Source organism: Bactrocera latifrons, unplaced genomic scaffold (genome assembly GCF_001853355.1).
Source record: "Bactrocera latifrons isolate USDA-ARS-PBARC rearing strain unplaced genomic scaffold, ASM185335v1 scaffold_180, whole genome shotgun sequence".
Classification (NCBI taxonomy): domain Eukaryota; kingdom Metazoa; phylum Arthropoda; class Insecta; order Diptera; family Tephritidae; genus Bactrocera; species Bactrocera latifrons.
The window spans coordinates 361,291-388,074 of NW_017535297.1; the positions used below are offsets into that span (position 1 = coordinate 361,291).

Sequence of the window (26,784 nt, forward strand, 5' to 3'; positions counted from 1 at the left end):
TTGCGTGAACTTCTACAAATGACCCCATCCTCCATAGGTCGAGATTAGGCATTCGAAATACAGCTTGTGCAAAAACTGAAACCCTTCGATCTTCCTTAGCGACATGAGTTCGCTCTATAGGTTTTTTTAAACGTTCCAAGAAGATCCGATGTTTTCGAGCCAAATTTTGTTCAGTGATGAGGCCCATATTTTTCACAATCGGGATGTGAACAAGCAACATAAGCGCATTTGGGACGAAGAGCAATATAAACAAATTCAAGAGCTGCCGTTTTATCCAGAAAAAATAACGGTTTAGTGTGGTTTATGGGTCGGTGAAATCATCGGTCTAAATTTCTTCGAAAATGATGCCGGTGAGAACTTAACCGGCAATGGCGACCGTTATCGCGATTAGTCAGATCACCAAGCATTCAAACAAACTTGTCATAGCTAGGCTCTACTACACATGTTTGAAAATGTGGATATTGCGTTCAACAGTTAAAGACGCTTAAGCATGGAGTTCACTACCGCCGAAATTCGCGCTATTTTTAAGTTTTCCTTCGTTAAAGGCAAATCCGCTAGAGAAACGTTCAGTGAGATTAATGGTGTTTGGATAATGGTACTCTATCACTTCGAGCTGCGGAGGACGATTCAGAGCGGGAAAAATCGACACCATGGATGAGCCAGCCGGCGGAAAACCCGTGACACCACGCAGAACCCGTGACCTGTCGGAGAAAACATCAAGTTAGACCGGCATATGGCATCTCGTGACATCGTCAAGAAGATGTTAGCTTGTCACCAAACCATTAAGTAAGTACCACCTATTCCTATCCATTGAGAACGCTCTTGTTGGTGTAAAGTTGAACTCAAAAGAGGTTTGTGAATTGTGGCTATCTGAGTCCTTTCAAAAGGAGAAGTTGCCGTATGGATGAAAATAGATTATCGAACGAAACGGCGCATGTTTGAACTAAATCCGATAACCGCAACACTTTTTATAAAGCATTGAATAAAGAGAAAAAAAGCGGAACCGATATATTTTTTGGTTTCAAGGCTCTGAAGCTGATATGTTTTACCAATAAATCCACTACATCGGATCAGAGGTGATACATTAAATGGCGCATCAAACGCAGAGTTTAAAAAGTTTTTATCTATTTTTTAAGATTAAAGAATAAAACAAACAATATATATTTCTTTGCAAACGTCATGTATAGTTTTTTTTTTTTTTTTTGGAATTCGATGTCAAATAAGCCCGAAATTTGAGAATGAAAATAGTAGTAAAATTTCAAGCCTCACATACATACTCATTGTTAGTCAACCAGTAGAGTTTGGCTCTATCACTATCTCACAATACATCGTTTTCTATGTTATTACAAGCAGTAGTAGGTCAACTGCTCCGAAATGCAGCCCCTTAAGGAGGAAGAAGTTGAACTAGAATCAAATGTATACATCCTAGAGGGTTCTAGTTCAACTTTTTCTGGGTACCTCCCAGTTGATTCCAGTTCAACTTCTTCTTCAAATGACTGACCCGTAAGTCTTAGTTTGAAAAAATTAGGATTAGGATTATTTTAGCAGATGCCACTTTGGAGTTGTTGCTGAGAATTTACATATATTTTTAGAAGTGGTTAGCATTACAAAGAAGTAGATTCAAATTTTATTGTTTACATATGTCTTAAAGTTGATCGTATGAACAAATTCTAGTGGAATGATACTAAAAACTAATTTATCTGCTATGAACTACAATTTTAACCTAGGCATTGCAAAATCAAAACTTTGTTTCCATAATTTTTGTTCAAATATAATTGTAATTTATTTATTTTTAATAAAAACACTTTTGGGTACCACGTTTATTAAGCAAATTTATTTGTCTTTATGCTTACAGAGATGGCAACGGCGATGGTTTGTTTTATATGATGACGGTGAACTCACATATTCGGTGGATGAGCATGTAAGTAGAAAACCCTCAATTATGATTTCAATATTAAAAGATTTATTCACACAATAAATTTATTCTCACTACTGAAAGCTCAATAAATATTAAAACAATCTACAAATGCTTACCATTCACGGTGGAGAACTGTTGAAACCGTCGCGCCCACTTTTCAACGATATCTACTGGTGCTGGTGCCAACAATAATTACATAATAGTTATACACAAAACAAATCTTTGGCCAGACAAGAGGCATCAAGTCTAACAACATATGTATATACTAACRCAAACAAGAATACACGTATGTGTATGAAATTCATTGGGCATCGAGTATATTATGACTGAACGCTCGCTACAAGTACCGGGCAAAAATGCAAATTTATCTTTAATAGTAGTTACCTGCGCTTAACTTTTCTGTCTGAAATATTTAATTGTACGCGTATGGCAAAAAACCGGTTTGCATCGTCTGGCGAGTTTCCAACATTTATATTTTAATGGCTTTTATTTCATTATTTATGATTTGCAATATGTTACTTTATTTTTTGTTTTTAACAACTCCACTAGGCTTTCCATAGGCATTTGAAGCATATACACAAATAACCTAAGGATACGCACTAAACTATTCGACAACTAGTCTCAAACAAAACCACACCAATCAACCGATCATCTTCTTAACGTATGAGCAATTTCAACCTTTAATCATCTTAAAAATTCTGATTTTATAAAAAAAAGTTAATTATGATTTAATTTAAACAGAGACTATTATTAAACTGGTTCAGAATATATACACAAGTTATAGAATTTTAATTTACAAAAGCGAGCTTAATACTGATCCTAATATTTCGGGTAATCCATGTTTTAATGAAAAAATAATAACTCTCCAGCGTAATTATGCTCAATCTAAATCAACTTTCTTAAAATGGCACAATATTTACAGTATTCGGACCAGTCCTATTTTAGTTACAAAATTCGACTTGAATACTAGTACTATCGCTGATCACTTTGACGTTTTACTGCTCTTTTTATTTCATATGCAGTAGCTAAGATGGTGAGAACTTGCCCTTTTGTCCAGCCTCTTTCATTTCATTCGCTACACCTTTTTATTCAGTTTCGTACTTTTAATCGTTTTTAATTTACGCGACATGCATAATTTATGCTCCAGTTTGATTATGTTGATACGCGTAATTGGTGCTATAATTCAAATGATACATTTCAGGTGTTCGGTCAGTTGGCGCATTCCACTAATCAAGTAAACACTTGTTGCTGTACTAACTAGTTTAAAATATCTGATGTGATATATATTGTAAAAAATTAACCGACGTTTCTCAAAGTTCTATAATTCAATTATTTCCAAAGAATTGTCAATAATTCGGTACTATTTTAGGCTTTTTACGAGTATAAACAGAATTTCAGAATTGTGTTCAACTGAAAGGTTCGTTTTTAATGAGTTTCGGTAAGCGAAGGTTTACACACAAAAAATAATTAGAGTTTACTGATCTACAAAGAACTCAAAATTTTCGTATTAGTAACTTTTTTTGGACTCAGGAGAGTCTAGAGAGCCTCTTTAGACTTATTCTTACACAAAATATAGCAAGTTCACGTATTTTCGTATCAACTAATTTTCCCTCAGAACGTAAATTTCGGTTAAGAATGTGAAAGTCTCCGTTTATCTAATTGTTGTCAGTATAGGACCGAAAAAAAAGTCCCAAATTTTATCACCAGCAATAATATAATCCTCCTCATGTTTGCATCAGGTGAAAAGAAATACTGCATCACGGCCGGACTCGACGTATTCCATTGTTTTGTCTAGTTTTAGGCATTTCAGAGCGGGGTGCATCTTTGACATCACAATTATCAGAACAGCATCGCTGAAACTAAAAAGGCGCATAATTGGCTTATGCAGTATCAGGACCATAGCCATCATATATGTAATCAACTGAGTGGCTTGCATTTTCGAGGAAAAGCTTAAAAAATATATATATAATATATTGCATTTCCTCTTTGCAAGTGTCCATCTTTGACTGGTATTCCAAGCAATGACTAAACTGTATGAGAAGAGATTATCGATATTCATGTAGATGCTTGGCTCACGTATTCATTAGCTCAACATAATCAAAGTAGTAGTTGCAGTTTTCGTGTTGTATAACTGTCATAAGAGTTTACTAAATTTGTTCAAATCATTGAAGGGCATAGAAGCTATGATAATCCATTCGATTAAAATTAAATTTATCATCATAAAATTGTCATCAGAGTCTTTTTCGATTCAGCTTTTATATAATCAATTGAGTCAAAATGGTGTCTTCAGAGTGGTCACGTGAATTTTGCTGAATAGCCAGAAGTTACACGAAAGTAATTCAGGCGAATGCGGTGATTGCAGCACGATATTAGTTGAAAATATGGAGAATTGATCACGAATAACCAATGCAGTATGAGATAAAAAAATCAAAGAATTCACTTTAGGGCCTCACAAAACGACGCGTATCTCAAATACTAATGAATATTTTGACGTGAAATTTAGCACAGATTTCACTAACGGGAGAAGAGCAAGGGCGTCACTGAATTTGTAAGGATTAAAAATAATTTAACTCACTTTCCGGTAGAACTACTAACATATAAATATAAATAGGTATATGGGAAAGTTGTAGGTAATAAAAACGCCTAAAATTCTTGTATTAACAAAATTTTAAATTGTACATATTTAATTGTAAAATTTAAATCACCACGTTTTGTTTCTTTTATTTTTATCTTTTTCAAAAACTTTTCTTTCACAAAATTCAAGGTAAACTATCATTTTGTTTGTTCCTTTCCCTATAGGTAAACCTATAAAAACAAAAATGGTTCACTTTTTGCCAGTTTTATAGAATTTTTAATGAGATTCGGAAATCAAATTATATGAAATAAATTGTGCCCCATTTAGAGGTTTCTTGTTTTTTTTTTAAAGAAAAAATACAGAAACTTCAAATTTAATGTGGAATGCTTAATAACATTCGAAAGAACATTCTTGGACTTTTACTTTTTGAAGAATATATCTTTCAAATGTTGGTCGCGCCATCCGTCCAATTTTCGATGGCAATCGACTGGCAACTGACCAGTGACCCACATGATATGAGACCAAAGCGTTAAATTATCTGCTCACCGTTATATGGGAAGTGGTGCCGTCTTCTTGAAACCAAATGTCGCCAAGATCACAAGCTTTAATTTCAGGCATCAACCATTGACGGTTGTTTTCTCACCCGCAACATGTTCGAAGAAATATCACCGATTTTTCCACCGTCCTACAAACCACAAAACTGTTATTTTTCTGGATGAAATGACAGCTCTTAAATCTCTTCAGATTGTTCTATGTACCTAATGCGGCACTTTTGGTTGTTCACATTCCCATTGATCTAGAAATGGGCCGCATCGCTGAAAAATATTTTGCTCGAAAACGTCAGATCTTCTTGTCACTGTCCAAAAAAGGCTATTGAAAAAAGTGCCTATATTTGGATCATCCGTACAAAGATGTTCAAATATTAGAAATTTGTTCTGTAAAACATGTTGCAAGATTGAAAACGTGGTAACGAAAATCAACTCGATAATTTAAATTTAATGTGAATTACACAAACAATTAATTTTAGCTAGTACGTAGAATTATAAAATATGTACCTCTCAATGTTTACAATTTTATATCAATGCATACAATTATTCGCATATTATTTGAGTAAAAAGTATAAAGAAATTAGTACATTCCATAAATCACAACAAAAGAATTGTAATAAACAAAATGCTGTATGCGCCGCTTTCCCTTATTTTATTTTCTTGTCGCAGCAAAAGAATTGCTTCATGTCAGGTATTAAGAAATAAGCTTCAAAAAATAACAATTTTTGTCGAAGTTAAATTAAATTTTCACAACACATTACCAATAAATATTGCTTTATTACTCTTCCATTACTTACATACCATAAATACATGCACATACAAGTGTACATTGGCTCCAGGGCCCTTTCAAGTTGCGCTTGCGCATTCAAGAGCTTCGAAAGTACATGAATGAGTAAAAAGAAAAGAAAAATTCAACACCTAAAAGCCACTTTCTATGAAACCATTTCCAATTCGAACTACCAATTTCATTACCATTCGCCGGTGGCGCTGTCGTGTGCATGTGTTCATGTTTTTTCGTTTTTGTTAAGGTTGTTTTTTGCCACCAACACTACATTCTTCGATCACTCTTTGAGCACCACTTTGTTTTCTAAAGCGCGGTTTACCCAAATTCAGCGCGGCAAAAATCTATTCAACAACAACAACAATGAGTACTATGAAATTGTATACTAATTGGCACCCCACTGCAGCACCTGTCAAAGCTTGCATGCAACAGTTGTATGTTATACATATGTCGATAAGCTCGTTTGTGTGTGTGTATGTGTGTGAGTGTGGTGCAGCAAGTGAGCGCTGCCCGCTGCTTATTGACTGTTGGCCTTGCTAACTGGGTTGCCTGTCGGCGGGTTACTAAACTTTTTTTTCGCTTATTTACAGCCGTTGGGTCGTTCAGTGTGACTGGTGTTAACCAAGTTGCCACTGCAACTAAAAATTCTCGACGATTTGTATAAAATATATGGTATATTTTTATACACAAAGTGATTCACAGCATCTGTAGAAAGAAGGGTGTTCCTGTTTTTGGAAATTTGGATTTCGCTTTAGTGAAATTTCCTTTACTTTTTCTAAAAATTTCATCATAGTTGGCAACCTTAAGCCCGCCATGAAGGCCAGCAACAGTCAACGCAAACGAAAGTTTATTTTTAATATTTTCTATGCCGACTCATATGTGCCAAAGGCAAGGACCCACTGATACAAATTACACATTCGCTACCAAATCGTCGTTGTAGGAAAGTGCAGCATAATATTCGAACGTGCCATATAAATTCATATTAACAAGCAGTTCAGTCTGCTGTCACTCCATTAGTTTATTGTCCATGAGGCGAAAAAGGGAAAGGTCATTAAAAAATATGCGCCTGCATTTAAAGGCCTCACTAAAGTAGTTCAATTTTGTTCTTTCGATTTCTAATAGCTACTGACATAGATTTGTAGTTGAGGAAGGTGTTATTTTCATCTATAGAAAGACATATGGGCATCATTAAGTAGTTTGTAATTCCAAGTTAATACTGTGTTTATAAGCCACTGCAGAAGCCTTTGAAAATGATAAAAAAGTAAATAAAAATCATTGTAGGTTGAAAATGAAAGGAAAAAGAATTTACGGTCGATCCAAAATAAGGACGAGGAAGTGAAGGGAAATTATATGGAAGGTGCATTACACTGGTAAACAAAAATCCACTTGTTTTTTGTGACATGAACATAACAAATATTTATTATGTAAAAATTGCCGCAAATGCAGAAAATAGCTATAGATTTCTTCTACCACCTATTATTTTTTTACTATGAGGTTTTTGTTAAAAAAAAAACAGTGATAGATGTTCGTCACTTACGGCCCCTAAATTTTCGGGGAAAAAATCCATATAACGCCGTTTTTTTAACAAAAATCCCTATAGCAAAAAATAAATACACTACTGCACCATAAGTATTGTCTGTTTATTTAAACATCTCTAATATGTAGTTTGTTCGATTGGCTACCTTCCAACGCTGGTGAATAGAAAAGTGTTAGAATAACTCCATAGTTTACATTTATTTATTTTAAGTTATTACCAGACCCTGAACAACTCACTGAATATATAAAGAATTCATATTCATGCATGAATATTTGTGATTTCACTAATGATCATACATTCTTGTTTCCATTTATTTATTCCAAACAGCCCGAAACTGTGCCACAAGCATGCATCGATATGACCAAAGTGCTCGAAGTCGCCATGGCGGAAGATGTGACGGGCCATACCAATTCGATTGCCATCACCGCCCCCGATCGGGTCACATTCGTGAAGGGCACATGCCCTGAAGAATCCAAATGGTGGCTAAATATACTGGCCGCATTTCCAAAATCTAAAGGACGCCACAAACGCAATGCCACATTTCCAGGCGGTCAGGCGACTACTACGATTTTACAGCAAATGAATACAGATGCATATAATGCTGCTGCCGCAGGCGTACCGACACGCAATCGTCATAATTCATACCACAAGGATGCATTGATGTCCGTGCAATCGACCAGCGTGCTAATTGGCAGTGGCGGCAATAATGTTACGCAGCGTAATGCTAATGCCGTGACGACAGCGGCAACAACGGCGTCGTCGGCGAAGCGCACCAGTGACTATCGTAATGCTTCAGACGATGAGGTAGATGTGGACGATGATGATGATGATGAAGATGATGGAGTTGAGACCGGCGAAGATGAAGAGGAAGAGGACGCGCATGTTGGTGTGCGTGGCGCTGACGAAATAGACAACGGCAAAAAGGAATCGTTGCTAGATGACAAAAGTCGTGGTGATATTCAAGATACTAACAGCAAAGGTAAATTACTTCATAAACGTATATTATATTTAAGCAATTATAGATATGATATTAGATATTATCCTTCTCACCGTTTTTCTAAACAACATATTGTTTAAAAAATAGTATTGTGCACTATAAAAGTCATGTGAAAACTTTAACAGGTTGGTAGGAGTAATTTAGTGTTATTCTTGTTAAAAAATATATATATAAATTATAAAACTTTCTTGAATTCAAATATCTTGGAACCACGCCTGTATTAAAACGAGGTTTTCTGATTATGCGACTGTTGTTCCCTGTGACAGAAGGCAACATTTTTAGGTGCAATAATATATCTGTATTCGAAGTTATCTTACTAATAACTTGAATAAAATTTAGATATTTATATTAAGATATAAACTTAATATATAATAAGATATGACTTAAAATTTTTTAATGCCATATTCTGTACAAAGATAGTCATAGTTATATCAGTATTAGAGAGATAGATATGAATTTGACTGAGAGAGATTTTAACGAAGAATCACAATTGACATCAGAAATGATATTAAACCGATGTGAATTAGAAGCGCCAATATTGGGATCTCCGTTGGCATCTTGAGATCATACGTGAACACGTGACTTATGAACCTCGCGTGAGATTAGCAGGCATTGATCGACGACCAATTTCTGCGCGAATGCGCGATCCTTTTGGCTCAGAGTAGAACCAAGGAGATCTGTTGAAGAGAAAATATAATTTTTCCACCTACGTAGGTGTTTTCTACTGTACATTCTTGAATAAACATTAATACGGTAAGGCTTAAAATCTTGTCGACACAAGTTGTCAAATTTGTTGGAAACATTCAGATAATTTCTACCATTGTCTGTGGTTGAAAAGTCTGGGCAATCATGCCTTTAGCGAATAAAGAAATATAGTTAAAACTAGCATTAACCACACTAACCATTTTGTAATAGGCTCAAAGCTTTTTGTTGATTAGAGATAGATATAGAAGAAATGTATTAGATATATAAGATCTTTAAGTGCCACAACGTACCGGCATGTTTTGCTGTCCCAGTGAGTTTCCCGCTAAGATCGACTTCCTAACCTAACCATAAATAAGCATCTACAGCATTTTGATCTGTACTAATATGCAAGTTATACATCCAATACACTCAATGAAAAAACATCCAACAAATAAAAATTTTCTAAAATGGCAACTTATTTTATTGACCTTTTTGATTTTGAAAAATGCTCAAAAGCATATGAGTTTGGATAAATAAAAATTTCAAGCCCTAAATGGAGCATTCATACGTCAGTTTCCAAAAAGGGGTTTAATGATCTTTAATGAGGCTCTAATGAGCACTAACCAATATGTGCAGTAAAATAGCCAATCAGGGAAGTGTAAAAGGCTAGTGTAAATACAATATGAACTACTGTTATATTATTTTCAAGAAAACATTTACAATTAATGTCATGAAAAAATCTTATATAATTATTATATATAAGTTCACCGCTTAAAATTGCCGGTTCAAAATTTTAAAGACATGCATGACCCTTCATCTAGTTTTTTACGAAACCACATTACATTGAATGTAATACATGTAATACGTTTATTCCGATATTTTATATACTAAGGGATCTAGGGAAATGCTTTAACAGATTTTTTCCATCAGAAACTTACCACGGTATTAAGTCATAAAGCACCAGAAATCAATTAGTCTCCTCATATTTATAACTACGATAAAAGTACATACATACATCTCGATTAGTAAACTAAGTAAAAAAGTTGACTAAACTGTTTAGTTACCAAAAACAGTTCTTCTTATTATGTTCTGAAATTCGCATCGATATTTGTAACACGCATAAAGAATGTAAATGAGCTGCATAACATGCTCATGCCATGTTCATCTGTATTTCTGTCTGTCCATCCGTACACATAATTTTCTCTCTAAGAAGCCGCTCATTTATTGGAATACAATATATTTAATTGCCATATAAGATCCTTCTATGGAAAGCTTTTACATTTGGCGAGAAATCCTTACATTTGGCATGAATTTGTTTCTAAGGCTGTCGCTGTGAAGAAGAATTTTTTTTTGATCGAACCACTATATCATATAGCCGCCATACCAAATAACCCATCAAAATAAAGTTCTCATATGGAAACCTTTTTAGTTTGTCGAGATATCACTGAATATTACATAGATTATTTTCCAATACGAAGAACTTTTCCAGATCGGACAACTATTGCATATATGCAGTTGCCAAACAAATTGACCCCTCAAAATAAAGTATTATTGTATTGATATACACGTATGAACGGTATTTTAACTGTTAACCCAACAACTTCCGCAAACATTAAACATCCCACTTTTCCTATAAATCTTTGCTAAAAGCGTCTGATTAATTTATGCAACAGCCGATTTTCGCTGGAAACATCAATGAAATCACGAGTACAAGCAGTTCTTTCATTGAAATTGATGTTGTTGAACTAAAAATTGGCAAGCAAATCAATCGAGGCACACACAAGCTTTATACACAAGTGAGCGAGTAAACCAGTACTTTTGGCCTTAAATTAAGTTATGTATTCGTATATATCTGCAGGCTTATGCACTTGGGAATTATGTACATACATTATATCATATGCCTGCACCGGAATCATCACAGCTTTGTAGGTACCGCCCTGTCGTACGTATGTACATATATGCATGTGTTCCGCATTTGACATAAACTAATTGTCAGCCATTAATAAAAGAAATGTTGCATTAAATATGGCTATACATTTTTTAAGCTATCGAACACTCGGACGGCGCGGCACACGAGTATTTCGTTGCGATTTTAAAATTGCAACGCTTTCAGCTGATCACTGGTTTACCTTATAGCTGCCGCCGGTCGTGGGTTGATCGTCGAGGCGGTTGGTGCAGCATGTCAAGTCCTGCCGCACAAGCTGGCACTCAAAGTTAAAGCACACATGTGCACATATATACATATGTACATACCACTACTTAAGTGTCTGTCTGCAGTGCTTTTGTACGAATCGTTGCGCTTGATTAAATCAATAAATAATAAAATGCGAAAAAAATAAAATAAATGAATGAGCGTAAAATTATTCATTAATCGTGCACTGGTGGGTTCAATTGAAGCAAGTCCAGATATAGTAAAGTATTACAACATACGAGGGTAATTAGTTTAGTATACACACATATGTGATTTCGTATCAAACACATGAAGTTATATTTAAGTATTTATATATTGAGACTTCTGAGGTCCAATAAACAATGCAGTCGAATATTATAAACCTTGGCTCATAGAGTATAAGAATATTCGAATTATTTTAGTTCTGAACAATTATATTTCATGAATATACAAGATACAGGATTTGACCGGAAAGTAATAAGACTGATTTTCTTCCGCCGCTACTGTACTACGGACCGTGCATACACTGACTGGATTCGGTAGGGGGCATTCCTATCTAACGAACAAGCGGCTAGTCAGTGTCTCCGAGCACTTGGAGAGTCAGGACAAACATTTTCGGGCGACTTGTTTCTGTGAGTGGTGCAAGCCGGAAATGCAGTGGAAGTGTTCCAAGAAAATTAAAACAAGTGTGAAAGTGGCCTCCAAATTTTGAATAACGTAATCATCGGTGACGAGTCATGAATCTTTTGGTTTATTTCCCTGAAAAACCTGGAGAAGGGCAAGCATTTTTATATGACAGAGGGGATCCAAGCAGCTTGCACCTCGGCTCTCAAGGCTATTTCGGAGAATGCATTCCGTGACGCCTTCAATGCTTGCAAATCGCGCTGACAGCGTGGCATCGACACAAAATCAGAGGTTATTTAGGCATTTCATTTTACCTTGAACCGTCTGTGAGCACTTTCAGAAATATCGCTTTTAGCTACGTATGGTCGACTAGCTTTTTGGCAGCCACCAATTTTACTGCCCTCCTGTTTCTAAGGATATTTTCCGATATAATTTGATGTGAGATTGTTACCTTAATTGCTGCTTGGCTATGATGTTCTTATGTGGTTTTCTTTTCCATTCGCAAAGCCTTCCGCCTGAATGATACTGCAGTATTCGAGAAGATTCGCTGATCCTGGGTAATATATTCCTATGATGCCCACAACATCAGTCATTATGAATCCGTCCGAGTAGATGTTCCGCAGACGACCGCATGCTCCTGCACCTCTTTTAATGTGACTTGAAGAAGATATTCCCTCTCATATTATATAAAGCCCGTTGAGCCCGAAAATTCTTGTAGAACACTTACCTATCGTCGCCAATCTTACAGCTGATTTCTCTTTCAAGCTTCTTACTGCAATGCTGATTTAAGGTAGGTTAAGTAACCTTTATAGTGGAGGTGTTAGAGTGGTTCTAGCGCTCCGATTATGAAAAGACCAGCGTGCTGCTGTATTTGGTTTTCTGTACGAGATTTTTTTGGCAGCGGTGCACCACACCAAAAACTGTTACGCTTGTTTGGCTTAATACTGTTGTGTAACAACAATGCATGAGCCCAGATTACAGGCTATGCTCTTAGAATATAATGAATATTAACCGAAATACTTTAAGCCAATGTGACAGCATAATATACCCATGTGAGCTTTTTTTTATCTAGGTAGTTGATGCCGCAATATTCTTGCTATACACTTTGCCTTCTGCGGAGCAGTTTCGCTGAGAGAAAATCTTCGGTGCTGTGGATCAGTGTATTCTCGTTACACCGCCTATCATAAAACTAAACAGCGCAAAAGTCTTTCAGATTGCATTTATGCCCATTATTTTTAAAGATTATGGCTACCGGCGAATGACGGTCCTCAAAACGAGATCATGAACTTTTGGCGTGTTGGGATTTCTAATTTCATTGTGAGATTTCTATTCAAAAACTAAGAATTCCAAACACTTTTTTCTCCATTGCCTTTATATCATGAATATCAGGATAAGGATTTTGTACACAATTTTATGTCATAAGAAATCCAATAGTGATGGATATTATAGGTCGATTACTCTATAGTCAGAGTAAGAGTGCGATATTCATCAGTTGTCAGTGAATCATCTTCATCCTTCATATTGCTGCTGCAAGATGTTGCAAAAATGCTTTGTGACGCCGTTCAAGTTCGACTCAAAACTTTTTGCATAAACTCAAGGATACATATAAATGTTTAAAAGACAGTTATTAGCAACAATGTAGTATCACACAGTATTAGTATATTACTTGTAATAAATAAGTATTTTCGTCAGATTGCATAAAATGACGCGCATGTTGCAAATAAGTATTTGTGCATGTACGTGTGCGTAGGAAACATATAATCATAATAGCAACAAAAGCGAAAGGAGAACTTGCAATTTTCCCATGCCTTTACGCATATTATCAGCTATTAGCTATATAAACTACATTTTATTATGGTTCTTAAAATGTATATGGTTATCAACTTAATTACAGTTGGCACCTTATGAGTGGTCTACCAAGCTGCCACACATGCCTACATATAGTATGTGTACGCTTATACGCTTTTAATGCAACTTTACGCCTGCTTAAGCTCGAAAGGTTTCTTTTTTGCGCGAAACAATACAATGTGAGAATACATGTAATTTATATAAGTATATGTATAAAAATATATGTTTGTGTGTGTTACATTACAATATTAGTAAACTGCTTACAACTATTTAAGTAGATATTTAACTACGTCGGCATGTGTGTTGCGGCAGCAAAGGACACGATGCTAGCACTGCTTAACTGTGAGCTGATGCCGATAACGATGCTGCCGCTGCTGCTGCTGCTGCTCAGCTGTGTTGAGCTGAGCTGGTTATAAAATTAAGTGGAGTAGTTGTTTGGTGTGGTGTTGCGTAAAAATATCACAAGCATCATAAATTCCGACGCTGTCATAGTCTTTTACCGACACACCAATTAAATGCATACCCCTCATTTAACACAATAACCTTGAACCTTTTCCAACACACGCTCCGCATATCGGCAACGCGTCTGTTGCTGCATTTTATGCCGCCGTTTTTGTTGCAGCGGCACCACCCTAAAACGATGATCAGCGTGATGATGAGCATAACGCAGGCGTAAAAAAACGCACACAGAACTCGAATATTGGCAACAAGAACGCCTGGCAAAACACCGTTCTTACACCAACTACAATTGCAAGTAGCACCAACAGGCGATCAGTCTCGAGTCGGTCCAGACATCTCTGCCGCCAACTCACTTTCAACTCATAAAAACGCTGCTCAATCAAGATAAACATAACATTTACGCGCTCCTGGTATGCAACAGTAATACTACTACCACATATTTGCACCAACGCCACCACCAACAACAAAAAGAATCATATACTGTATGTATCATCAGTATTGCTGATGAGTAGCGCTAGTATTGGATCAACGCTCAGTGGCCAGTGTTCAGTTATTGGTCCAGTGCATCCTTTGATCTACTAAGCAACGCTTATGCGCCAGTTAGTGATGTCTGGTGAACAGCACCTCAAGCGTGTGTGCGTTTATACAGTACCAGCAGTTGAATAAAGGAATCCATAGTGTATGGTTCTTCTCAACCGCCACAAAAGCCAACATTTATCCGCATTTATTTATTGCATTAATGCGTCGAAATGTTGCGCTTTAGCAGGGGGAGCTTAAGATCAACCACGGACCCCTCAGCCTCACATTTTTCAGGGCCTCAAGCAACACTTTGAACGCAACCTAAATACTGTGTGTACGTGTATGTACGCTAGCGAGTCCTTTGTTACTGCTCACTATCCTCGTAACATATATACCATAGTGTTATGATTATTATTTTCTCATTCACCAGCGGCTGTGTTTGGTTTGCTCAGCAATGTCTGCCGCTTGACTACCGCTTGGTGGTCGCCTGTGTTGCCACTTAGTGCGTATGCTGTTTATTTGTTGTTAACTCTCTTCATCGACCTGTTAAAATTCAACCGCGCATGAAAATCTTATTGAATCGCCTGCAGTCAAAAGCGGACTTCAGCGCACATTTGTATATACCCACATATGTATGCACATACACTTGTCATAAATGGAGTATGATCGGTGTGTAACAGTATAGACGTCGTCTTAATGGCGTAAAGTTGATAATTCCTATGCACATAAAATATCGCTAGGCTTATGAGCACACTGTCGTCAGTGCGTGTAAATATATGTACGTATATATGAAGGGATTTAAAACAGATCCTTTCCTTGTTGTGAAGTAAAAGTATTAATCAAATTTTATACAAAGGTCTACGCTATACTAATTGTAGATAATTGACAAAGTCATACACTGAACATAACGAAAATAATTGTACAATACTTCAGAGAACTCAGTTTGAGGAGTGTAATATCTTAGTTTTGAATATTATTTTGTTTTTGACTCCAAAAAATTTTTAGATTCATAAATAGAAGAATAGAATACTTAGACTATTTAACTGAAGTGAGCAGTAAGGTTACTTCGTGAAAACAAGACCCACATTTACGATTTTTCTTGACGAAACAGTAAAAAATATTTTCAAAATTCAATGGTACATAAAAGTATGAAATTTCAAGAATATTCTGTTAAACTTTCATTTGGAAATATTATAAAGTACCGCAGAGGCAGCAATTATTCTGGAGCGTGACAGAAAAAAGGTGAATTGTGGTGCCCTCATAAGGATCATATGAAATTAGAAAAGCAAAATTATATCGTTAGACTATCGCTTTGCTAAAGTAACGAGGGTGATTTTTTGAAATTTAGTTTAAATTTGAGAAAACTTTAAATGAAAACAAAAAAAAAACGTTAACATCGGTTGCACTGAAGCTAAATACCCTTCACAGGTGCATTTCTGTTAGTAACCATGTTTTCAGTTTGTATGGAGCTATATATGCTGTAGTAATCCGTTCGGAATAGTTTTTTTGGTTTATTGTTACCATAAGCAGTAATCCATGCCAAATTTCGTGACGATACGACGCCAAATTCGAAACTTTTCCATACAAGCCCTTGATTCCGATCGTTCGGCTTGTATGTCAGCTATATGCTATAGTGAGCCGATCTGAACAATTTCTTCTGATATTACATTACTTCTATAAACAATAACTCATACCCAATTTCGTGAAGATATATCGACAAATGAGGAAGTTTCTCATGCAAGCATTTGATTGCGATCATTCAGTCTGTATGGCAGCTACATATATGCTTTAGTTAACCGATCTGAACAATTTCCTCGGAATCAACATTATTGTCTTAGAAAATAATCTGTACCAACTTTCGTGAATATATCTTGTAAAATGTGAATTCTTTTCATACAAAAGCTTGATTCCGATCATTCAGTTTGTATGGCAGGTATATGCTATAGTTAACCGATCTGAACAATTGCTTTGAAGACAACATTATTGTCTTAGAAAATAATCTGTACCAAATTTCGTGAGTATATCTTGTAAAATGTGAATTATTTTCATACAACATTATTGTCTTAGAAAATAATCTGTACCAAATTTCGTGAGTATATCTTGTAAAATGTGAATTATTTTCATACAAAAACTTGATTTCGATCATTCAGTTTGGATGGCAGCTATATGCTATAGTTAACCGGTCTGAATAATTTCTTCGTAGAAAACATTATTGTCTTAGAAAATAATCTATAACAAATTTCGTGAATATATCTTGTCAAATGTGAAAGTTTTCCATACAAGAACTTGATTCCGATCGATCAGTTTGTATGGCAGCTGTATGATATCGGCATTTCCGACAAATGAGCAGCTTCTTGAAGAGAAAATTAAATTTGCAAAATTTCAAAATGATATCTTAACAAGTAAGGAAGGGCTAAGTTCGGGTGTCACCGAACATTTTATACTCTAGCATCAAATACCGTATTTGTGCAAAGTTTTATTATGCTATCATCATTGGTTCCTAAGGTATATATTATACAGAGAAGGCATCAGATGGAATTCAAAATAGCGTTATAGTGGAAGAAGGCGTGGTTGTTAACCGATTTCACCCATATTTCGTACATGTCATCAGGGTGTTAAGAAACTATTATGTACCGAATTTCATTGAAATCGGTTGAGTACTTCCTGAGATATGGATTTTGGTCCATAAGTGGGCGACACCACGCCCATTTTCAATTTTTAAAGAAAGCCTRGGTGCAKCTTCTTTCTGATATTTCTTCCGTAAAATTTAGTGTTTTTGACGTTTTTTGTTAGTCGGTTAACGTACTTTTAGTGATTTTCAACATAACCTTTGTATGGGAGGTGGGCGTGGTTATTATCCGCTTTCTTCCATTTTTGAACTGTAAATGGAAATGCCTGAGGAAAACCCTATAGAGTTTGGTTGATATAGCTATAGTAGTTCCGACTCTTTTTAATTTCAAATATTAATGCCGTTGGCGGTATCGGGTAAAATTGGCATTAAAAGTATTATTTCTTTTTGGAGTTAAAACCATCAAATGAGGTTCGCATTGCAAAAATATGACCCATAAAATTTTACGTAACCGTATTTAGATGAACCAAATGAAATAACATTTGTTCAAATGTATTTTTGGAAGTTGCTTAGACTAGATAAATTGTACGATTGTTTTTTACAGGTATAGAATTTCCTTAAGGGATAGCGGTCAAAGTGATATCAAAGTAAACCCATGGTTTTGACATTTATTTTCAGCACACTTTATAAGTTACCAAACCAGGTCTTCACCGCAAACACGGTAGTCAATTATTCAAAATTCTAGTCAAACACTATTTGTCATAAATCTTGCGAGCTAAAAAGCCAAATACTTATAATGTAATAATTCAATTAATTTCAATTATTTCAACTAAGTTTGATTTAGAAAATGGTGAGTCAATTGTTTTAATAGCGAATTTCTATCAAATACTCGTAACTTAGGTCTTCATAAGATTCATATTTTTTCTTAAGTAGAACGCGATCTTTTTTATTCCAACTCATTTTTAAGCTCAATATTTTTCCACTCATTCTCATTTGAATACTTTTCAATAAACATAGTATTTGTAACATTTTTTGGACACTAATAGCTAACTGATTAAATAAACATCTTCTTTTACTTACTCTTAATAAAGCTCAAATGCAATTCTCAGCCTAACGGAGTGGGTGACATACATACAGCTTTACGAAAATATATTTAATAATATGTAAATATAAATAAAAAAAATATTTGCTCTAGCAAATATTTTGATTTTCTGACATTCTCAAATTTTCTTTTGCTAAATAATTTAATGCTCACCGCTTTATCGAAATTACACCTTTGAAATAGTTAGTCTCTTAAATGTAGGTTCACTTGTGTAGCCCAACTTTTAGATGGCATATTGTCATACATCATTCTATATTCTTTTGATACAATTTTATATATGAATAAAATTATTTTTTTTTTCAAACAATATCTTAATTTTTTAAAATATTACTATAGTTAAGAATAATTGACATCAATCAGGCGAATCGACCAGAAACTTGTACTTCCTCAGAAAATCAGCTAAGGCCTGAAAGCCACCTGAACAGAGAGAGAAAATGGATTTTAACGGTTTTAACGGAGGAGATCAAAAACTAAGAGATTACATTGATACATAGTGAAGTACTTAACGAATACGCAAAACTTCGACACACTATGTTAGGACCGACAAAACTTGGGTAAATCGTATTCTGAAACAATTCGTTTGTCAGTTTAACGAGATATGCAACAAAATTGTAAGCTTCAATGAAAATCAGTAAAAAGTCATTAATTGAAGGTATAGGAGGGAATCAAAACCTGTGATTATTATGAGCAGTGACATATATATAAAATAAAATTTGTATGTTGTAAAGTCTGAGTCGGACGCAGTCTTTACTTTTTTCGAAATTATTGGAGATTTTTCGTCATAAATCCATTATAACTCGTGCATATTTCTAATTGTGCAATGCATGTTTATTATTAATACTGAAATTCAGAGTTTAAGCATTATGCGGTTATCATAAGTTTTGAAAATCGCATAATTACTTCAATCAATTCACGCTCAATCTATTTTCGCGACGCCTTTTTAGTTTCACACCAGAACAACAATTTTAGCTTTAGCTTGATTTCGCAATTAGTCTAATGTATTTCCGAATGACTGACGAGTAATTTCCTCCTCTTCTATTTGTTACTTTTAGTATCATCATCATGTCTACTCATCGAGGATATCCGACGGGACGAAAAGACGTACAAAGACATTGCCAACACAATAACAAATCTAAGTCAACAGAAAAATCGCTGGTCCAATACAACTGTCAATAATGTACTCAATAGTCATCTGCATCATACAGCGGCGGCGGCGGCGGAGAAAAATTCGCGTGATGAAACCGATTACCATCGACCAACGAGCAAACAACAATTACAGCATCAGCAGCAGCAGCAACAGCAACAGAAACAGAACAATATCTCTAGTTTGAGACCAAAGTCATTACCATTGGCAGCGAATTCGACGCCTGCCATTGTTTCGGCCATAGTCAAGAAGATACCGCCAGTTCTATCGACATCCAACAGCAACGGCAACAATAACAATAATATGAATACTAATAACAATATTACAGCATCAACAAATGATGGCAGCAATAAGAACAACAATAGTACAAATGAAATTGGAAAGGGGGTTGTTGGCGGTATTGGTCTGGGCAGTAATAAGTGCAAATCTAGTCCACGATTGCAATTACAATTGAAAAATCTACAACAGAAACATGAAAGCAATCAGCACCGGCAGCAACAACACTTGCAACCATCTAAACAACAGCAGAGGCAACAACAGGCGCACGAAAGAGGCGATCCGGATGGCGGCTGTAATCTTGACGATCTTTCCACCAACTACCTGGCCAAGACGGCAGAGTTACGTGTCAATCCGCCTGCTGAGGAGTCACTCAACACCAAAAAGGGCTGGTTAATGAAGCAAGATAACCGCACCGGCGACTGGACGAAGCATTGGTTTTCACTGAGCGGTGCGGCACTCTTCTATTATCGTGACCCGGTGTCAGAGGAACGTGGCGTGCTAGATGGCGTGTTGGATGTTAATAGTCTAACCAATGTAGCGGAAGTTAGTGCCAGTAAGAGTTATGCCTTCCAGCTGACATCCTGGGATCAACGGCGTCTCATTTTGGCAAGTCTTTCGCCCAGCTCACGCAATAGTTGGATTGCCATATTACGAAATATTGCCGGTTTGCCCGCCCTGCTATCGACCAACAACAATACGAACAACAGTAGCCAGCCGCTAACAGATGCTGATGTGCCACCAACAGTGGAATTGCTTATCAAAGATGGCGTCGTAACACCAAATATTAAAAGTGAAATTGAGAAAGATTTTATTAAGGCCCAACGCAATCACGAATTGCACAAAAAACCGCCAGCAGCTCCAAAGCATAATCATCAACATCTGAGTGAATCTAGTCCGCCCGCTACACAACAGGTTGGTTTGCAATCCAACAACAGCACTTTAACTAAACCTCTGGTTTCCACAACTGTCTCTACACCAAAACCCACACATTTCTCTTCAGACGAGGAGTATCGTACCGCCTCTGAGGGCGGCCGACGAGACAGTGTTGACTGGGGTTCTCCGCTTTCACCTTCTCCGCCAATTACAACTTCGATTTTACGAAATCGCGATCGTTTATATGCTCGTGCAGCAGCTTCAACGGATGCAAGGTCACACAAGCGTAGTCATTCTTCGCCACCGACGTCTCGTCGTAGTACTGTGGATAGCGTTGGTTCGGATGAGCTTTCGCCACCACCTGTAATGCATCCTGTACAGGAGGAACTAAGCATTGATAAAGAATTACAATTCCGCCTCAGCGTAGCGGAGAAAGAGCGCAATATGCTGCGCGATGAAGCCAAAGAACGGGAGACGCGCATGTCTGAATTGTTAACTACACTGGAACGCACAGAGCAACAGCTGAATGCGCGCTTGCATGAGATGGAGTTGGTACGTGATAATCTAACCGCGCAGCTGGAAGAGACAAAACGCAATGCCGAGGATATTGTCGATCGGTTGACGGACGAGTTGGAGGAGAGTCAAAAGAAGATAAAAGATCTTGAAGATCGGCTAGCGCGTGGAATTGACGAAAATGAAGCGCTCTACAAGCGTGTACACGAATTGGAAGGTAGCAGTTTGAATAGCTTCAGCCAGCTGAACCGGGGAAAACTTAAGCGCATGGACTCGTTGAGTGACCTCACCCAGATCGGTGATATTGATCCATTTGCATTAGAGCGCGATCCCCTTGCTGATGAGTATAATGAATTGCGTACTCGTTTTGAGAAGGCTGTTAACGAGATTAAGGCAATGAAGCGTGAACTGAAGGAGTCACAAAATCAATTTGATTCGTTGGAAATATCGTATGCAGCGCTTAAGCAAGATCTTGAACGCAAGGAGATTGAAGATCGTGCACAAGTGCAGATGATGGCGGCACGTATACAGGATTTAACATTAAAGTACAGCGGCTCGGAGCGCCAAGTGCGTACGCTAAAACAAAAGATGGCTAAGTCAGAGCGTAGAAGATCACTTTCACTCAAAGGTAAAGAGCAGTTAAGTATACCCAAAGAATTAGAAATAAAAGTATGCGAGTTGGAGGCGAAAATCGATGAAATAGAAAAGCTGAATGGTGTGAACTCAGAGCCAATTCGTACAGTTTGCAAAAAATCTTCAAGAAGACGTTCACTTGAGAGTAACGCTAGCAATAGCGATCCTCTTCAGTTCATGTTACGGCTGAATGATTTAGAAAAACGTTTAGATGATACGTCAGCTGCAGGTTCCATTAGTTCTACCTCTACGCCCACACCCTCATGTAATACTCCAACTATTGAAAATTCAACATTGAACTCTGCTAAAATTTCTGAGCATTTACTCGATCGACTGCGTTGTCTTGAAAGTGTTTTGGTAACAAGTCGAGATCGCCTAGAAAAAAGCCTGCATCAGTTACAAAACCTACGCTCTTCCCATAGCCGCCGCTCCGTATCACCTATCACCGATCGGAAAGATTCGTACCGTTTAGTGGAACGTTGCCTCAGCGAGGTCGTAAAATTGATTCGCGAATCTTGTGAAACTTGTGTAATCAGTGGAAGTAGTGGCGACAAATATGCGGTGCCTAATGTAATGCTGCTGCCTGATTCGAATCCGGTGAAGATTGCGCTAACACAGTTAGAGTCACAGTTGCGTACCAAACTGGCAGAGCTACTCAAGCAACGTCGTGTGTTGCGTGAGCGAAACGAGCTAACTGACCGCAAGAATATGGAACTTTTAGCAGAGCGTGTGGCATTTGAAAGTGTATGCTTTGGTAAACTACGTGACTCAGTCATGCGAGCCGAAAACCCCGAACTCTTCTGTGAAAAGCAAACACGTACGGAAGTAGCGGAGACGTCTCACCTAATGACGATGCTTAAAGCTAAGCTAAGTGGTAAATGTGCGCTTAAGTCCAGTGGCACAATCGACATTTTGGCTGGAGTATTGGCACGTAGACTGATGCTATCTAACTATCGAAAGGTAACAACCAACAGAGAAATGCTTGATCCTGTCGATAAGAATATCATGGAAGACTTGCTCAGACAACAGAATGAAATCAATCTTATAGCTAAACGTTACAAAAACAATGCCATGGAGAATTTAGCGAGTGGATTAGCGGCGGAAACCTTGAGTTATATCTCTTCAAATGACTTAGTGCAAGGAGCTGTACAAGAAGCTTGGCGGCAAGCGCAAGAGACGGTAAATGCTGAACTAGTGCAATCTGAAATTGCGCACATTATGTTGCGTAATGCGGAACGCTTTGAGCAATCACTTACACCTTCATTTGGTTATACGCTCACCGCCGAGGAACGGCTTTCATTCGAGAAATTCGCTGATGCTGTGCATGATGCATTGCGTAAAGAGATGGAATTGGCTGTTGCACAGCTCACACAATGCTACAAAGAGGCCATACAAAAGATGAAGCGCGGTCAATGGCGTCTGCAATTGGAACAGGAGCGTAAAATATCGGAAGGCCGGCAGTTGCTTTCCGATTTTGCGGATATAATTGCACATAAAGCGCTAGTAGATGCGCGTATAACTGTTTTGCGTGGTGAATATGTCGAACAACAGTTGGCTAAAGAGAATCCCGATCATGCACAAAAGGAATGTCAGGGAAATAAAATCGGTATTACTGCACTGCAACGATACGAGAGTCTCTTTGAGGAACTTTCAAATGATTTGCAGATCAACAACGCCGCCGATATACTAGCCGATGCTGATTTTGAATTCATCTATAAGCAGCATACAATTGATTTTCTGAACGATCGACAGGTGTTATCGGAAATATCTACGTTCCTCAGTCAATTGGAGGATTCGCTAATAGCGTTGCAATGTGAGGCTTCAGCCTCTACAACGTCCATACCACGCTCAACCGTGTCTATTGAAAGTTTACAAGATGTTTGTCACAAATGTGGGGATTTACGGCAACGTGCTGATCAACTCTGCCAGGAGATACACCGCGCTCTCAACACACCCTGTCAGCATTGTCGTCAAGTTCACGAGAAGCTGCTGCGATTGCAGCAGCAGCATGAAAACGAACTTTTGCAACTACAACAGGCTCATGCCAAAGATAAGAGTACATATATGCAACAACTGGAGAATCAACGTAATGCCTTCAAACAGATCGAGACAGAAAAGGATGCTGTCAGTGCTGAACTGCATTATAGCAATGAACTGTTGGAGCAGCGAGCAAGTGAGCTGGCAACTGTTAATGACAAATTGCACACCAAAGAGCAAGAGTTGCGAGGCAAACAGGACGATCAATTATCCCTCTTGCAGCAACTTGAGGAGCAGACCGAGAAAGCACGAACTCACGAGGAGGAGAGCAATGCTTTAGTGGAGAAATGTGCTCGACAGGATGAAGAGTATGCGGTATTGCTACAAGAACGTGACTATCTACAGTCAGAACTTACTAAAGAGAAGGAACGCAGCCGCAGATTTGAGCGCCGATTAGAAATGTTAGAACTGGAACACAGTAAGCAGCTGGAATGCCTGCAAGAAACATATCGCGATCAATTGATGGCACATTCTCCTGACTTCAGCAATGTAAGCACTGATGATGAAAGCTTCCGACAGCGATATCAAGCAGAAATCGAGCAACTCAGGGTGAGTTTGACTTTATTTCTAGAAGAAATGTTAAAAACTGAAATAAAATTATATTATTATACTTGTAGACTCTTTGTGAGAAAGGGCTCTCGGCTATGGAATCCTCACATCGGCGAATTGTGGCCGATTTGGAGGAAAAACATCGTCAAGAAATTGAGCGTCTGCTCTTAGAAAAAGAAACCGCTTTAGCTGAGGAAACACAAGTAAGTGGAAGATATATTTTTTAAAAACTATAAATTTTGAAACTTTTTGATTTTAATAACATGACCTTTTCATTAGGCTACCTTGGCAGCTTTGGATGCCATGCGGAAGGCTCATCAGAGCGAAGTACAGCGTGAGGTGGCGCGTTTCAAACAAGAGTTCTTGAAGCAATTCCAAAAAGGCGAACACTCCGCCTACACTGCCAAAGCGAATGAGTAAGCTATAATTTTTACTAATCGTTGCGTATTAAGACAAGAAAAAACGGTAACCTCAGCTCGTTAACCGAAACTAATACACCCTTCACCGGTACATTTCTTTTACTAACTACAATGTGTTCAGTTTGTATGGAAGCTATATGCTATAGTAATCCGATCTGAACAATTTTCTTGGAGATTATATTATTAACTTAAGCAATAATCCATGCCATTTCGTGAAGATTCCACGTCAAATGCGAAAGTTTTCCATACAATCATTTGATTCCGATCGTTCGGTTTATATGGCAATCATATGATATAGTTAACCGATCTGAACAATTTCTGCGTATATTACATTATTATCTTAGAAAGTACTCTGTACCAACTTTTGTGAAGATACATTGTCAAATGTGAAAATTTTCCATACAGGAAATTGATTCCGATTGTATGGCAGCTTTATGTTATAGTGGTCCAATATCCGCAGTTCCGACAAATGAACAGCTTCTTGAAGAGAAAATGACGTTTGCAAAATTTCAAAACGATATCTTTAAAACTGAGAGACTTGTTCGTATATACTATACAGACAGACAGACATACGGACATGCCTAAATCGACTCAGCTCAACATACTGATCATTTATATATATACTTTATAGGTCTCTGACGCTTTCTTCTGGGTGTTATAAACTTCGTGGCAAACTTAATATATCCTGTTCAGGGTATAAAAATAAATATATTTAGAATAACACTGTAAAGTCCAGAAAAATATCTACATATTTTGTTATATGGTATCTCGTTTCGAGGTTTTGTATATTCGCGAGTTTGATACTAAAGATTCCTGATATTTATGCATTGTTATTGAATCTTTGTATAGAAAACCATTTCATCAATACTTACTAATCAAGACTGCTATCGCACAAACGCTCCATTAATTTTATAAAAAAAAACTCAGACCAACTGGAAGTTCGAAAATATTTCTATCAGTAATACGGGGTAATACGGAGACTTTATTTTTCCGATTCAACCCATTTTTAACATGCAGGCATAATAATTTTAGAGAAGCATTTTCTCCAAATTTTTGTAACAGATTGACCGATACTTTCGGTAAAAAGTTCGCAATTGGTACTTCGATCCATGCATTCGTTATCTGGGGACTTCATAGTTTTGGACCGCTTTGAACAGTTATTGGTCGTAATGTAGCCTATTTTATGTGCACTATTCGATGAAAGTTTTCTCACGATACATTCGTTGGCGCTCCCTCACACATCTCAGGTTTAAATATAATGCCCCTGAGGTAATTATTAATAGATTTATCGCGCTTCTAATAGGGTTTGAAGGAACCTTTATATAAGGAGTGAGTTGGGTTATCACCCGATATCATTCATTATTAAAGTTAGTATACGAATGTTTACTTTATTTTATATTTTTAGGGAAGAACTTGAGGAATTGCGACAGGAAATATTGTCATTCTCGGAAAAGTTTTCCATAAAATGCGTTGAAAATGCTTCGTTAGAAGAGAAGTTACGCAGTACAACGCAAAAGTTGAAGCATTTACAGCAAATGCAGCAGCTGGAGTTGAGGTATTTTTAAATGTAAACGGTTCATTTCTATAATTTCAATTAAACTTCCATTCAATATACAGGAATAAACAATTTCGGGCACATTTAGACTCTGAAGACCCGAGAACAGCCACGAAATTCGTGCAAGGCCTTTGCTCAGCGAAGGATGATGGTGTCGTATGCGAAGACAGCGAGGTGGGTTTTTTTTTTAAATATACATACCTAAATATCTGTTAAAATCATAATATAATATAAATATATTATGCTAACTGTTAAATCTTCACAAATTACTAGTTTCACAATTTTCAATATATGTATATGAACCTTAAATATTTTTATTTTTCAAATATCTATTTTTATGCATATTTATTTTGTAAGCAATTGTAACTAATATTTTAATAATTTACTAATGTAAAACTCATGTTGCTATTATTATTTTCTATTTACAAATGTAATTTTTGTGACTATCGTT

The 26,784-nt window shown here is 36.9% G+C and overlaps 1 protein-coding gene across 5 annotated transcripts in view; it reads left to right on the plus strand.

Annotated features, from left to right (window-relative positions):
- The window catches only part of LOC108967235 (protein outspread), a 142,462-nt gene that overhangs the window by 110,761 nt on the left and 4,917 nt on the right, over window positions 1-26,784 (plus strand). For all 5 annotated transcript variants that reach the window (XM_018930529.1, XM_018930531.1, XM_018930530.1 and 2 more), the window contains 7 exons: window positions 1,856-1,921; window positions 7,687-8,338; window positions 19,384-24,359; window positions 24,428-24,562; window positions 24,639-24,775; window positions 26,184-26,333; window positions 26,396-26,507. In XM_018930529.1, the coding sequence (XP_018786074.1) occupies window positions 1,856-1,921; window positions 7,687-8,338; window positions 19,384-24,359; window positions 24,428-24,562; window positions 24,639-24,775; window positions 26,184-26,333; window positions 26,396-26,507 (6,228 nt within the window). The remainder of the gene's footprint in view (window positions 1-1,855; window positions 1,922-7,686; window positions 8,339-19,383; window positions 24,360-24,427; window positions 24,563-24,638; window positions 24,776-26,183; window positions 26,334-26,395; window positions 26,508-26,784) is intronic.